The sequence below is a fragment of the Phoca vitulina genome, unplaced genomic scaffold, assembly GCF_004348235.1.
Source record: "Phoca vitulina isolate PV1807 unplaced genomic scaffold, GSC_HSeal_1.0 scaffold4, whole genome shotgun sequence".
Lineage (NCBI taxonomy): Eukaryota > Metazoa > Chordata > Mammalia > Carnivora > Phocidae > Phoca > Phoca vitulina.
The window spans coordinates 44,576,689-44,593,204 of record NW_022589707.1 but is presented as its reverse complement, the minus strand read 5'-3'; the positions used below and the strand labels follow the sequence as shown (position 1 = coordinate 44,593,204).

At 45.6% G+C, this 16,516-nt stretch overlaps 1 protein-coding gene and 1 non-coding gene across 2 annotated transcripts in view; one reads left to right on the top strand and one right to left on the bottom strand.

The window, feature by feature from the left end:
* Positions 1–16,265, bottom strand: part of IGF2BP3 (insulin like growth factor 2 mRNA binding protein 3) — a 153,062-nt gene extending 136,797 nt beyond the window's left edge. The window contains exons 1-2 of the mRNA XM_032401939.1: positions 15,848–16,265; positions 14,392–14,452 (exon numbers count right to left, since the gene is read on the bottom strand). Coding sequence (XP_032257830.1) covers positions 14,392–14,452; positions 15,848–16,022 — 236 coding nt within the window. The 5' untranslated portion in view covers positions 16,023–16,265. The remainder of the gene's footprint in view (positions 1–14,391; positions 14,453–15,847) is intronic.
* On the top strand, positions 3,381–3,487 carry LOC116631216. Its single transcript, XR_004299146.1, has one exon. It is a non-coding gene; the product is annotated as a U6 spliceosomal RNA (small nuclear RNA).
* Positions 16,266–16,516: the final 251 nt, after the last annotated feature.

Sequence of the window (16,516 nt, the reverse complement as noted above, 5' to 3'; positions counted from 1 at the left end):
TTAACAGCAGTTATTTATCTCCTAATCTGTTTTTCTAAAGATTTTATTTTTGTGAGAGGGAGCATACGTGCACTCGAGGTGGGGGGGGTGGTCAGAGGGAGCAGCAGACTCCACACTGAGCAGGGAGCCTGACGTGGGGCTCGATCCCAGGACCCTGGGATCATGACCTGAGCCGAAGGCAGATGCTTAATTAACTGCCTCAGCCACCCAGGCGCCCCTCCTAATCTTTTTTTTTTTTTTTAACAGTATCTTAAGACAATTTCACAACTAGATAGATTTTAGGGATCCTAAAAGCTACAAATCTAGACACAAAGTAAAAAGTCTTATTCACAACACACATTCTACAAAGAAATGTGGAAACTTTCTATGTGCATATGAGGCACAAACCATGAAATTATGCATGAATAATTGTCTTTTTTTTTTTTTAAGATCTATTTATTTATTTGACAGAGAGAGAGAGAGCACAAGCAGGGGGAGCAGCAGGCAGAGGGGAAGGGAGAAGCAGGCTCCCCACTGAGCAGGGAGCCTGATGCGGGGCTCGATCCCAGGACCCTGAGATCATGTCCTGAGCCGAAGGCAGACGCTTAACTGACTGAGCCACCCAAGCGCCCTGGAATAATTATCTTTTATTTTCAATTGCCACATGTAAATACACAAGCTTATTAATATGAGACAATACCACTTAGGTGTCAGATACTCCAAGGAATCCTTTACAAACATCATTTAATTCCTGACAACCTTGTGCAAATAAGTTTTATTGCCCCTATTTCTAGATAAACTAAGGGGTGCAGAGTTTCATCACTGTGCCCAGGATCACTGAGCTGAACAAGGATTTTAACTGAGGTCTAGGTGATTCCAAGCAAGATGTCACTGGCCCTCCCTACTGCTGTGCTTTACTGCCACCCCTAATTTTGCTCAATCATGTGTGCACACAGAAGTGTCTCATTTTGCTCCAACGGTTCATTATATCATTTGAAATGCCTTAATAAAAATCACAGAGTACCAGGTGTTTTAATCATCACTACTGATGACTGTCTTGTCACAAACGACCTAAAAAAGGTAATATAACAACCCAGGCTCAGTCAGTCTTACTATAGGGTTCCTCGTCATATCACAATTTACCCTAATTACCCTGTCAGAGGGTGTCCTAAGAACAGCCCTAAATCCCATGGAGTTTATTGGGGCACAGTCATTCCCACAAAGTACTTCAAAGGTAAAAGCATTTCAAGATGATCTCTGGTGAGCAGAACCCCAAATTAATCTAAGCATCAAGTCTTGCATGATGATCCCAAATAACCATCTGCTAAATGGCATTAACTAAACTGACTGAGCCCTGAAAGTTAAACACATCCAAGAATCCAAGTAATAGACCCTCCTCAAGCACACAGGCTGCTCTCACCACCCCCTCTAGGCTCAGCCTCAACCAGTATCCAGCCTCACACTTGAGCCTCTCTAATCCCAAACAGCCTGTAGTTCCCCAGCACACACCAGGATATTTCACACTCACATGCCTTGGCTCCTGCTGTCCCTCCTGCCTTCTCCATCCCCACTGCACACAGCCTCCATCTACCTTCACATCCCTTCCTGGCTGGCTGTACCAATACCCACTTAAGCCTAATGCCCCCCAACCCATGTTTCTGGGGCATACCATACATACCCCATGACATATTTACACCTTCTCTTTACCTGCAGAGATATTCATCCACCTTCTGGATCAATGCCACAGTGAGCCACTGCTGGTGTTCAAGATAAAAATATCACCCAGGCATTGAAAGAGAACAAAGTGAAAGCCACTATACGCCACGTACTTTTCTTCAGAACAAGTATCTTATTCTTCTTTCTAGCCCCTTTCTGAAACCCAGCATTAAACGGACCTTGAGCACCAGTGCCCAATTTATGCTTGTTAAACTAAAAATTTACATCAGCCATGGGAAATAAACTCATTTCTGAAACTCAAAAATGCAGAAATTGGTAAATTAGCACCCAAAAAAGTTTAAGATTACTTTAAAATTAAAATTTTCATCCATACTTCTCTCAAAAAAAACAAAACAAAAAAAGCCAAAAAAACACAAGAGCTTCTCCATTTTTCCAAGAGCAGCTGACTTTTATAACAAACATTTGGGGAGCACCTGGGTGGCTCAGTCGTTAAGCGTCCGCCTTCAGCTCAGGTCATGATCTCAGGGTCCTGGGATCGAGTCCTGCATTGGGCTCCCTGCTCAGCGGGAAGCCTGCTTCTCCCACTCCCGCTCCCGCTCCCCCTACTTGTGTTCCCTCTCCAGCTGTCTGTCAAATAAATAAATAAAATCTTTAAAAAAAACCCAAACATTTGGTAATCATTTTTTTTTTTAAAGTGGGCTCCACACCCAGTGTGGAACCCAATGCTGGGCTTGAACTCACCACCCTGAGATCAAGACCAGAGCTGAGATGAAGAGCCCGGCACTTAACTGACTGAGCCACCCAGGTGCCCCTACAACAGACATTTGGGCATCACGGGGAAGAACACAATCATTTTTCAAACAGCTTTACCATCATAGGTTCCTTTGGTTTTTTGTTTTGTTTTTTAAGATTTCATTTATTTATTTGACAGAGAGATAGAGCACAAGTAGGCAGAGCGGCAGGCAGAGGGAGAGGGAGAAGCAGGCTTCCCGCTGAGCAGGGAGCCCGATGCGGGGCTCGATCCCAGGACCCTGGGATCATGACCTGAGCCGAAGGCAGACGTTTAACGACTCAGCCACCCAGGCACCCCGGTTCCTTTGGTTTTAAATGACGTATTGTTGATGTGCAATGTCACATTAGTTTCAGGTGTCCAACACAGCAATTCAGCGAGTCTGTGTGTTACACTCTGCTCACAAGTGTAACCATCATCTCTCACCACATAAGGCTATTAGAATACCATGGACTATACCCCCTATGACCTCCTTTCATCCCCATGACTTATTCCATAACTGGAATCACAGGTTCTTTTAATTAAGCTCCCCAATCATCATCTGCCCAGCTACAGTGGGAAGCTGAGGAGCACTCTGTTTTGGAAACTAATTTTTAAATGAAATTTTTCCTCAAAATATGACTTAGTAAAGTTCTCACTGCAAGAAAATATTATTAGTCCCTGAGGTAAAATCCAAATTTCAAGGTGCTAAGGTGCTAAGAACAGGAGAACATAAACCTTATGTATTTGAGCTACAAGTTGTCAGAACTTAATCGTCAGTTTTTAACTTAATTTTTACATACAAAAGGCACAAAGGAATAAAGACTAGACTTGTCAGCCATATCCATGGTATAAAGAATAAGGCTATTCCTAGATTCATACAGTCCTCCATGCCTGAAAAGACAGTTTTTAACCAAACTGTCTTACTGTATACTTCATTGAAAATGGCTCTCTTGAGCTCATTTTGGCAGCACGTACATTAAAACTGGAACAATATGGAGAAGATTAGTATGGCCCCTGCATACGGATGACACACAAATTCATAAAGAGTTCCATATTAAAAGAAAAAAAAAAGGCAGAAAAAGAAAACTGCTCTCTTGGTTGTCTTACGACTAACCATGTCAATATAAGTTAAGTGTTTCTGGCAGAGCACTTACAAATTTAAATGTGCGTGTCTTCTGACATAGCAATTCCCAATCTAAGAATTTACCTTATAAAAATATCCAACCAAGAGTCTTTTTTTTTTTTTTAAGTTTTTTTTTTTTTTTGACAGAGAGCAAGCGAGAGAGAGACAGAGAGCAAGCACAAGCAGGGGGAATAGCAGGCAGGGGAGAAGCAGGCTCCCTGCTGAGCAAGGAGCCTGATGCGGGGCTCGATCCTAGGATCCTGGGATCATGACCTGAGCCGAAGGCAGCCGCTTAACCTACTGAGCCACCCAGCTGCCCTCAACCAAGAGTCTTATGACATTAAAATACACTCAAGTGAGACTACTATGAAAAGAATGGTTAAACTGCTGTACACCCATGTTGAACAATAGGGTGAGTTTTAAAAAAATGAACTGTTTGTACCTACATTGAAGATTCTTCAGGATACATTATTCAGTAAAAACACAAATTATAAACAATATAATTTGATTATTAAATTTAAAAAATGTTTATTGAGGGGCACCTGGGTGGGTCAGTTAAGCATCTGCCTTCGGCTCAGGTCATGATCCCAGGGTCCTGGGATCCAGTCCCCACATCAGGCTCCCTGCTCGGCAGGAGGCCTGCTTCTCCCTCTCCCATTCCCCGTTTGTGTTCCTGCTCTCACTATCTCTGTCAAATAAATAAAATCTTTTTAAAAAATAAATAAAAATAAAATAAAATAAAAAGTGTCAAATAAAATCTTTAAAAAAAAAAGTTTATTGATACATGCATAGAAGAACTTCTGGAATATACCAAATTACCAGGTATAAGACCAGGGAAATACATAGAGATAAAGAGAAATAAAAAGCAAGTTTTTCACATTTTATTTCTTGTGTTTTGAATTAATTTGAATGCATACATACATAAAAATTCAAGTTTACTTAACATTTATATACTCTATTGTATATAGGTTATACCGTATTTTGTAAAAAGTTATTACAAGCTCAATGAAAATAAAAACAAACACACCACCCAGATTTCTACCTACATGAGTCCACATCCAAAACCAGAACAAAAGTTTTCCATATTTCTCTTATCATTAAATATAATCTACATCCAGCCATCGTACTTAAATCTCAAGGGCAAAAAGACAACAGCGGCCACTGAAAGTTACTACGGAAAAGTACCGTAGTGATGCTTGACACACGTTGTCCCCAGGATCCTATCAGGCATTATTTACCATTCTAACCTCCCCAGACCTCAATTTCCATGCATTTAGAAAATGGAGCTGGGATTCAACCCAGATCTCAGACCTCATATCCCACATTCTTCTGGCAATACCCTTCAGTTCAACAAGGGCCCATGGCACAAGCATCAGAGCTCCTCATCAAGAAGTTCCAGCACAGGGCGCCTGGGTGGCTCAGTCATTAAGCGGCTGCCTTCGGCTCAGGTCCTGATCCCAGGGTCCTGGGATCGAGCCCCACATTGGTCTCCCGGCTCGGCGGGAGGCCTGCTTCTCCCTCTCCCACTTCCCCCTGCTTGTGTTCCCTCTCTCACTGTGTCTCTCTCTGTCAAATAACTAAATAAAATCTTAAAAAAAAAAAAAAAAGTTCCAGCACAATTTCTCCCTCCTATTCTCTCCCAATCCTTAACAATATTCCAAGTTTAAAAGCCTTCCTTCTGCAAGCCCGGATCCTACTAAACTTGCTAAGGAGCTGGGACAAGCAGGCACCGTGGACTCCACTCCGAACACTTCTACCTCTTTTGCAATCTAAAACATATCCCGTGAGTCACAATCACATGCCTGAGATAAAGCCATGGCATCTACTTCCTCGTGCCCTCTGTTCTACTCTCCTACCTCCTTAGGCCCCCCTCCAGCTTTTCTACAATTCATTTATATTAAGATGAAGCTGCTAAAAAAAAAAAAAATACCTTCAAGTAAGAAGCCGTTCCCCTTTCCATCTTAAAACAGGATGTCCAAATATTTTTATTCTATAGTAAGCCCCAGATTCCAGGCTATCTGTACTCGTCTTTTTCCTACAGGAGGACAATAAATCAACCTTCAAAGAAGTCAAACAAGATTTTTTTTCTTCAGAGAAAGCAAGAAACAGGACATCTCTGCTCCAACTTGCCACTGCAAACATGATCAGGCTGCTGTGTAAGCTACTTTCAGGATTTGACAACTTAAATGAGAGGAACGAAGGCAGGGCAGAGTCAAAGGAAGGGGAAAATGGGTTCCACTAATTACCTGCAGTGCCCTGGGCAAGTCACTTCTCTCAGGCCTTTATGGAGAATCCTTTGGTAGACTACTAATGCCACTAAAATCTATTACGCTATCTCATTTTTACTGATTTTCTTTTCTTTAAATAGGAGATATTTAACACATTCTGAAAGTAGTACTCGACTAATCAGAGGATTTGCATAAACCAAGTCTTTTTTTTTTTTTCTAAAGATTTTATTTATTTGAGAGAGAGACACAGCGAGAGAGGGAACACAAGCAGGGGGAGTGGGAGAGGGAGAAGCAGGCTTCCCGCTGGACCTGGGACCCAGGGCCCTGGGATCATGACCAGAGCTGAAGGCAGATGCCTAACGAATAAGCCACCCAGGCACCCCACATATACTGAGATCCAGTCATCAGTCTCCAATCAACCGATCGAACACATCACCTAGTTTTGGTGACTATGGAGGCCAAAACCAGGATTATAATTTGAGGAGAAAGCTGCTTTACCAAGGACCAGATTTTTAAATATGCAGAAATGAGGGAATTTAGTGTACTTACAAAAGGTTTCTTGTATTTCTTATAGCTAAATTTTTATGAATAAAATGGAAGGAATGCTTTACTTATTCCAGGATCCTAAAATAACAAAGTGATTGAAGTATTTTAAACTTAGCCCATGATATCCACAAATGTTTTGGCCAATAGTTTCAACCTTGCTTGTCAAATGAAGTCTTTAAGTTTTTAATTCCAGTTAGTTAACATAAATCAAGTCTTTGTTGTTGTTGTTGTTGTTGTTTTAAATATTTTACTTAGGGGCGACTGGGTGGCTCAGTCGTTAAGCGTCTGCCTTCGGCTCAGGTCATGATCCCAAGGTTCTGGGATCGAGCTCCACCTCGGGCTCCCTGCTCCGCGGGAAGCCTGCTTCTCCCTCTCTCACTCCCCCTGCTTGTGTTCCCTCTCTCGCTGTCTCTCTGTGTCAAATAAAATCTTTAAAAAAATAAATAAAATAAAATATTTTATTTATTTGAGAGAGAGAGCAAGCAAGCAAGCACAAGCAGGGGGGAGGGAAAAGCAGACTCCCCAGTGAGCAGGGAGCCCAAGGCGGGACTCCAACCCAGGACCCGGGATCATGACCTGAGCCGAAGGCAGACGCTTAACTGACTGAGCCACCCAGGCGCCCCCCCCCCTTTTTTTTTTTGAGAGAGAGAGTGCACAAGCAGGGGGGAGCAGCAGGTTCCCCGCTGAGCAGGGAGTCCAATGTGGGACTTGATCCCAGGTCCCCAGGATCATGACCCAAGCCAAAGGTAGACGCTTAACCGACTGAGCTACCGAGGCGCCCCTCAAATCAAGTCTATTTTTTTTTTTTAAAGATTTTATTTATTTATTTGACAGAGAGAGACACAGCGAGAGAGGGAACACAAGCAGGGGGAGTGGGAGAGGGAGAAGCAGGCTTCCCGCTGAGCAGGGAGCCTGATGCATGACTTGATCCCAGGACCGTGGGATCACGACCTGAGCCAAAGGCAGATGCTTAGGGACTGAGCCACCCAGGCACCCCAAATCAAGTCTTTAGATAACCACAGAGAAGCACTGGACCTGGGTCTACACTGCCTTGAAACCTAAGACAGCTTCAAAGGATTTTCCCAATGTATAATAAAAAGTAGAATGGGTAATCTAGGAAGTAAGCTCAGTCACCAGAAGTGTTGAAACAGATGCCAGAGCGGGTCAACTGAAACAAAGAAGTCTTGTCCAGTGGCAAGAGGATCTACTCAACTTAGGACTCTTCCATCTCTAGCAGGTTATAAATAGAACATGCTCAGAGATATTTCTGGAAAGAAAAAAAAGATTAGATACTAATAAATGAATTCTGAAAGAAAGGCTATATTCCAGGTTGCTCCAAAATTCATCACTCTCCATCTATCTACTGCCCAGCCAGAAGGCTGGGACTTACCACCATCCCCACTCACATTCATCCATCTAAATCACAAACTCTCAGGGGTATTTCATCCAGTTGACTACACCTTCCTTATCCATGGGCTTTTTTCATGAGTCTCCCAGAAGCAGATCACTCTGCTTGCTTTCCTCTACCTTCCTGGTAGAGGAAATGTAGCTTTCAGATATTTTAGGTTTCAATCACTTTGAAGAACTACTCCTCCCCTCCTTCCATTTATGGAAGAGAATCTACAAAGATGGTCACTACCAATTCCTTCCTCTCTGTACATTCATGCCACTCTACCATCAAGAGATCTGTGCTGGCCTTGTGACTTGCCCTGATCGACAGAATGCATAGGATAATGTGCCAATTCTGGGCCTAGCCTTTAAGAGGTCTATCCACTTCTACTTACTCTCACTTGGTAGCCAAGGGCTACTACAGAGCACTGAGATACCATGTGGAGAAGTCATGTGGACCAGCACGAAGAGGCCAGCCATGTGAATGAAGCCTTCTTGGACCTTTTAGACCAGCTCAGCAAAGGACCCAGAATGACACCATGTGGAACAGAACCAACCACACCAAGCAGACCCACAGAATCATGAGGAATAAGTTGTTTTGAGCCACTAGGTTTTGGGGTAGTTTATTATGAAGCAAGAGATAACTGAAACACCATGTTAGCAATGGACCCCACTTCTAAACAACTAAGTGATAATGCCAGCTATTCTAAAGACTTCAAGCTCTCTCAACTTACAGCTCCACGTGGGGTGCCTGGCTGGCTCAGCTAGTGGAGCATGAAACTCTTGATCTCAGAGTTGTGAGTTTGAGCCCCACGCTGGGATTACTTAATAAAATCTTTAAAAACCAAACAAAAAAAATTATAGTTCCACTAGATTCCTCAAAGAATACATCTATAATAATTTCAAACTACTTCCTAATCAAGTTAAATGGCCTCGGGATAATTCCTCTAAAATGCATAATTTATGTACTATGTATTCCCCTTCAGGGCAACAAAATCCGCATACTATATTAATATTTATAACTGTGTTTTATTTACCAATACTTGCCAAACAGCAATTTCAGACCATGATAAACTACACCTTCAGTTTTATTTACTTTTTTTTAAGATTTTTTTTTTTTCTTTTGACAGAGAGACAGTGAGAGAGGGACCACAAGCAGGGGGAGTGAGAGAGGGAGAAGCAGGCTTCCCGCGGAGAAGGCAGCCCGATGCGGGGCTCGATCCCAGGACCATGACCCCGGCCGAAGGCAGATGCTTAGCGACTGAGCCACCCAGGCGCCCCACGCCCTCAGTTTTAATGGAGCACTGAAAATTGCATTTGCGACCAGCTTTCAAGCAAAACCCTGCAAGATCAAGCCAGTTTTTTAAACATCAGATTTACAGGGCAGAGTTCCTAACTAAAAACGCCAATCCCATCCGTTGGTCACCGCTACCACACTGCCACCTCCTGTCTTGTGACTCTAGAAGCTGGAATCAGAGGCAACAGTCAATAAAGGAAACTTGGCTAAGAATAGCACAGCTGTTCTCCATCCTCCCAGAGCAAACCAACCACCAAAGTTGGTGGATAAATAAATCTACCATAATAAATGGATAAATCATACAATTCAAAAATTAGTTACTGCTAGGAAAGTTGACATCTGAGCACTGAAGACAATTAAAATAGAGCTGCTTCAAATATATATCCAGGTGGCTCAACAGCTTCACTTTAATAGAAAATCCAACACCTATATGACAACACATTAACTGCAATGGTATGACTCATAAAAGGATTTCAAAGTATGACAAAGATCATTTCCCTCTTGCCGACTGCCCAAAAAAGGTACACGTGCAAAAGCAACTGAGCTGCCATACTACAGAAAATACAAGTTTTGTACAGGGAAGACCCTACGTCTCATTCCAAAAGGTATTTTTAAGCCTTAGCTGGTAACTCATTTCAAGCAGAATGGCAAAACTCAGAACAAAATATGCCCCCTGTTAGTTTATTATAGTGGCATTTGGCATGAACAGAGAATGTAAGTGATCACACAAATCAAAAGGAAAGCCAGAAACAGAAGCCAAGATTCTCAATTCCCACTGGCTCAAGGCACATGTCATGTTTCCATAAGGTCTTCCTTGTTACTGTGGACAGCCCTACAGAAGCGACTCATCAACATTCATTTATATACATATATATTTTAATTCTAATAATGCCGAAGTTAAGAAATCTTTTACTCTTTCTCAAGCTGTACTAAGAAAACAACATGAAATCAAGAAAAACCTTGTTGGCTACAATCACTTAAGCAGTCATGCATTACTGACCTTAAACTGAGCACTCCAAAGACACTGCTTATGATTCTTTACCAGCCATGAAAGTTTCCTAACAGTCAGAACCTCAAGTCTCTGTATGTGTGAGAAACGTCTCCAATTCACAAGATTCACCTGTCCCAAACTGATAAGCAAGGAGCAGCACAGCTATTCGTGCCTATGTTTAAATGTTCAGCATTAAAAACAGCTTTTATTGGCCTGAGACAACAGGATCATATGCCCTGGCTAATGGACAAATTGCTGGTTATGGCACCATGCTATTCCATACATAACAGCTGTTAAAATGCAGCACTTTTAAACAGACATTTAAAGTAAGATACAGGGGCGCCTCGGTGGCTCAGTCATTAAGCGTCTGCCTTCAGCTCAGGTCATGATCCCAGAGTCCCAGGATCCAGCCCCACGTCGGGCTCCCTGCTTGGCGGGAAGCCTACTTCTCCCTTTCCCACTCCCCCTGCTTGTGTTCCCTCTCTCGCTGTGTCTCTGTCAAACAAATACAATCTTTTAAAAAATAAATAAATAAACAGAGTAAGATACATTTAAAACCCCAGTAACTTTTATACATGCTATGTCTACCTAATTTACATACTAAACACAAGATTCTAATATAGAAATAAGTTGTTCACTTAATTTTCTTTTTTTAAGGAAACAAAGAACAAAATCACGTGAGCTCAGATACCAGTCTGTTTTAATGGATCCTTCCTGGAAAAATATTTAACTACAATATCCTACCATTTTGTTTATCCTTCACTGAAATATATTTTGGCTTCATATAATCTTAATCAATGCTGACAGCTAAATCATGAGCAAGTTTAAGCCATAAAAAACCAAAAATGTGAAAATTTTTCATAACTTAAAAAAGTCATGGAAAACAAACTAAAACCACCATCCTGTCAGTTCCCCAGTGTCAGCGACTTTCCCATTCCCTCTCCCATGCCCAACAGCCCACAACATAACAAAAAAGGAAATCGGTCCTATTTACATAATCACATAGGGGCACATACGCAGTCCCACAAGATACCAGTGGCTCTTCCAATCAAACTGAGCTACATCTTCTAAACTCACAATTTTCACAGCCACCCTTGCCCCCAAGGCAGGGTGGGGAGTGGGGTGAGTGTTCAAGCTTATACTTCAGAGTGAAGCCAAGTATTCACGTGCTGTATCCTTTACCTTCGAACAGAAAGCGCAACACTATCACAGATATTCAACACAATCTTCTCTTCATTCTGGACCCAGGGGATCTCAAGCTCTGTAAAATAGTGCTATCATCTTCCCCAACTGAGGGGTACCTGAATGCAGAAAAGCAACATTCCTTCCACATTCCCCTGAGACTTCGGCAATCAAGAGCCAAGCTTGGTCAGAACCAAACTCCACAGTGCCCCTTCCTGAAAGGTTCTGTGCCCAGCTCAGCTCCCAGTCACAGTTGGGCCATCAAATCGCCTCCTGGGCCTGCTCCCCTATTTAGTTGCTGCAAGCCCATTCATCCATCTCAGAGTGCTGCCATAAGCATTCTTCAGCACCAGGCTCCCAACATGCCTTGCACAGCAGGTATAAAGGTCACTGCTGCACATGTGGGTGTGCCTGCCTCAGATGCCCACATGATGATGGGATGGAATGCAATGACTGCTAAGCACAAAAAACTCCACGCAGAAGTCCAGCAGGCTCACTTGGCAAAGACTGGTCTGCAGCATTCACCAATACCAACTGTCACCAATACCACTTTTTTTTAAGATTTTATTTATTTATTTGACAGAGACATGGTGAGAGAGGGAACACAAGCAGGGGGAGTGGGAGAGGGAGAAGCAGGCTTCCCACAGAGCAGGAAGCCCGATGCGGGGCTCCATCCCAGGACCCTGGGATCATGACCTGAGCCGAAGGCAGACGCTTAACGACTGAGCCACCCAGGCGCCCCACCAATACCACTTCTTGACCTATCTATAGGAGCTAGGCATGGATCCACCAACGTGTCTTCTCAGCCCCCTCCCAAAGCCTATTCAGACAGTGTAACAGTCCAGATAAGGGAAACTGCATCACAGTTCCAAGGTTCAGTTAAAACAAAATTATATTATAATTAGATTTCTAGCAAATTTCCCTGGGCAGAGAAAAGAAACCTCTACTTTTCTTTTTTGCCATTTCAATCCTAGAAAAGGACTTACTTAATTGTTCTCCCTATAGGTAGAAAGTTGTCTCCAGGGGCGCCTGGGTGGCTCAGTCATTAAACATCTGCCTTCGCCTCAGGTCATGATTCCAGTGTGCTGGGATTGAGCCCCACATCGGGCTCCCTGCTCCACAGGAAGCCTGCTTCTCCCTCTCCCACTCCCCCCTGCTTGTGTTCCCTCTCTAGCTGTGTCTCTCTGTGTCAAAATAAATAAAATCTTTAAAAAAAAAAAGTTGTCTCCAATGTCCTCATTCTATTTGCTAGTAATATCTCATTTAAAATCCTGAGCATTTTAATGTAAGCGAAATCAGCCTGAAATTTTAATCTACATTGTTAAAATGAAAAAGCTTCCACTGATAAATATCTGCTGCCCCTGGTGGCATCATACCTTATACGCTTTCCTAAAACAAACTCCTGTTCGTTATAAAGTAACAAGTATGTTTTTAGGTCGGGCAAAAGCCTTTAAGGGTAAAACAGTCTGTTACCAGATGTTTTTAATTTCATTCCCTACACATGGGGGGAAATTCACACCAGGATGGAAAAGAAAATCAGGAAAGCAAAGCAAAATAATCTACATTTCCATGCAGGTCCATAAATTGTATCTGAAAAATGCCAGACATTTAATGTTTAACTTTAGAAACTCTCAAATGTTAAAATGCCAGTCCTTTGACACAACCATTTGCCTCTTTTTTATCCAACATTTGAAGAAAATTAGGACACACGGGCTAAACATGAAACCAATAAGAATTTGCAGAATGCACCTACATTTTCCCCACCCTAGTTATACAATTCAGACTATGCCTTTAAATGTTTAAGGAGATGTGCCTTTTCCCTCAATTTTTCACTTCCTATTAAACGGAGATCAGTTTAGATACCTTTCAGTACATGTTCTATTATTTTAGAAGCTCTCAAAAAAATAATTCCCTTCTACTATGTGAAATAACTTGACCTCACCAAAATTCCCAACTAGAACTCAATCTATCTCATCACACAAATCCTTTTTCACTATCCTAATAAAAATTAAGTACATGAACAAGAGAAATCCACAAAAATCCAGCTCTCTAACAAAAACAAGGTTCGTGAAAACGCTTTACCTGAAAGGGAGCTCAGTATAGAAATAGGCACATGGTGACACTTCGTGTAGCCACCTCTCTGCAGAGCACCAGGGAAATGCATAGCAAACCTCTCCTGCCCTCTAACACACCACTCACCAATACCTAACCAGACACACACAGCCCTAGTTTAGATTAACTTTCAGCTTATTCCTAGCCCAAGTTAGGAGTGGGGGGATGGGAAGAGAGAAAGGCAGAAACCCTAACCCCACCTTGCACAACCCAGAAAAGCACAAACTAAAACTAGCACCACAGTAAGGGAGCAGGCCTTTCCAGTTAGTTACCGAGCGGGGATCTGGCCTGCTCTTCAAGGAGCCATTTCTTCACAATACACCAGAGGTTAAAACAGTCTGCAAACATTCTGTAAAGTGACACACTACACTGGCTCTCCAAAAACTGCAATTCCCTTGCTTTAGTACAAATCTTTAATCTTCACGACCTCTTGGTGGTTATTTGTAAGCAAAAATATTGGCGGGGTGGGGGACGAGGAGGGAGGGAGGGAGGGGGTGGAAGACAAAGGCCGGTTTGCAGCAACCTGTGTAACTCTGGAGTGACTGAAAGGCGCTTCTGGGCAGGAGAAGCCCAGGCGTTCACTCACGTGTTCCAATCAGCAAATTCCTCTCTTCTCAGATACACAGACGGCCTCCCAGGCCTCTCAGACTCATCGCCGCCAATTCGGGACAGAGAAAGAAAGACACTCCATACCCACGCGTGTCTGCAGCTGCTTTCCTCTATCCTGTACTTATAGGTGGGGAGTGGGGGAGGGTCACCCACTGCTTCCTAATTCTTACAGATCCCCAAACTGCCCTTCAAGACTTTGATTTCCTATTATAGCAACTTGGAGAACATACAGCTGTGAGAGCTTCCTTGAGAGACTTCTATACCAATAATCCACTGGCAGGAGCGACGGACAAGACCTTTATTCCTTACCAGCGCACGCACACACACCTGCCATAAACTTAAATGCAAGGAATAAAAGACGGAAAAGCCAAGCCATACAGCATACAGCAATCCAAAAAGCGTCAGAGAAGTTGTTTTCAGCTGTGTTGAGTCTTTCCTCCCAACAAGGGAGAACAGAATTAATGAAAATGTGATAAATAAGCTCACCTTTGTCTTTTTGGGACAGAGTGCTCGACTTCCATTAATTTCCCGTGCAGTTCCACTTTACCTGCGGACACACAAGAGGTGCAAGACCGTTGGCCGGGTTTAGCGGCTCTTCCCGCACGAAGGCCCCGCAGAGCCTAAGTGGTGACACAAGTGACTTCCTGAGACGCCCCCCCACCCCCACCCAAGGCACCCGGATGTGTCTCAAGGCCGGGAGGGAAGCCCGGCCACGCGCGGGGGGCAAACTGACCCCTCAGGGCTGACTAGAACTTACAGATGGGTGCGGAGGAGCGCCCATTAGCTGGCCCACTACTTGGGTAACAGTCTACCCCCAGGCCTCCAACGCCCACCTCAGGGGTCACCCAACTCCACGACAGCCGCAGGGCTGACGCGGCCCTTCCGCCCACCTCCCCAGACACTGCACAAGACAAACTCTGCGGAGTGGGCTACGCTGGCTTTTATTCGGGAGGGGACGCTGAGCCCTTCTCCCGGCTTCAAGCCCAGGCCCTCCAGAAACAGGGAGTAGCTGGAAAGGTTCGAGAACAGCAGGGTAGGCACAGAGTGCACGGCCAGACAGGCATCTCAGCACAGAACGAACGAGGCGCGAAGGACTGCGCGGCGCCCGCCACACGGGCTCCGGGGGTGGGGTGGGGGGGACGGGACTCGAGTTTGCCCCACCACCCCCGGAGGCCGCGGCCGGGACGAGGAGAGCGACGGGGGGCCTGGCGCGGCGGCTGGGGCTCCCTTGCCAGCGACCACTGGCCGCTCTCGCCCACCTGCCCCTCTGGCTCGTCGGACGCGGGGGAGGTGGAGCGTGGCACCCAGGTCGCACTAGCCTGCGTCCCGCAGGATCTAGAGGAAGCGCCGGGCCGCCTGTGCTAGGCACCAGCCCGAGGCCTCACTCCGCAGCAGGGTCGAGGCCACTTGCATTCTCCCACGCCTGGGGTCTGGGGCGAGCCGGGGGAACTGCGAAACCAACACCATAAATAACGTGGAGAGGAAGGAAGGAAGGAAGGAGGGAGGGAGAGAGAAGCGGGCGAGCGCGCTCGGCCCCTAAGGCCCGGCGTACTGGAGACTGGAGCCCGCGCCTGGGCCCGGGCGGGGCGAGCGCTGAGGGTCCGGCGCTCGCGGTCGCGCCGCCCCCAGCCCCGCTCCCCTCGGAGCCCGCGCCGCGGCTTTCTGACAGCGCGTCCGCCGTCCGCCTGCAAAACCCCGGCGGGAGGAGGGGAGCCGCGGGGGGCCGGGTTGGAGCCCTAGCTGAGGAAAGCACCCCGGACCTCACGCGTACGGGCGCCCGGGCCTCGCCCCACCTCCCCGCCCGCCCTCCCCCGGGCCTGGGGCCCTGTGTGGACGCCCCGGCGGCAGCCGCGGGCCTGGCTCCCGGTCCCCGACCCCGGCAGGCCCGGGCGGGCGGCGCAGGGCTGGGGCGGGCGCGCCGGCGGGGCCGGGGCGGGCCCACCTGAAAGCGCCTCGATGGCCTTGAGGGCCCAGCTTTCGTCCGGACAGTCCACGAACGCGTAGCCCGTCTTCACCAGGAAGGGTCCCGACACCGGGATCTTGGCGTCCTTGAAGATACTTTCCAGGTCCGAAGGGACGGCATTCTCGCTGAGGTTTCCGATATACAGTTTGTTCATTGTGAAGAGTGGTTGCTTTTTAAAAAATTCGGAGAAAAACGAAAAATTAAAACCACCCACAGTGATGGAGGGCTCCGGCGGGTTTTGTTCCCCTCGTCTTCTCGCCGTTAAAACACACAAACACAGTAAGAACCAAGGACAAGAACGAGGAGCGAAAAATCAAATCCGAAGGTTCTTGTTTTTCCTTTTCTGGGTATTAAAAAAAAAAGAAAAGAAAAAGCCTTGCTGCAACCCAAACGTATCAACGAGTCTTCCTAACTCTGAGGAGGAGGCGGGATTAGCGAGAAAAAGGAGAGGAGGAGGAGGGGGGAAGAACTACTTTTTGTCTCTTCCTCCCCAACCCCTTTGGCATCGGCCGGCGGACTGTGAAAATATCACACTACGTGAGGGCAGGCGCCGCCTCCCCATAAAAAAACCCAGAAGGGTGACTGGCAGGAGGGAGGGGGGAAGGGGTGGAGGGAGGAAGGCGCAGGAGGCGGAAAAAATCCGCTCCG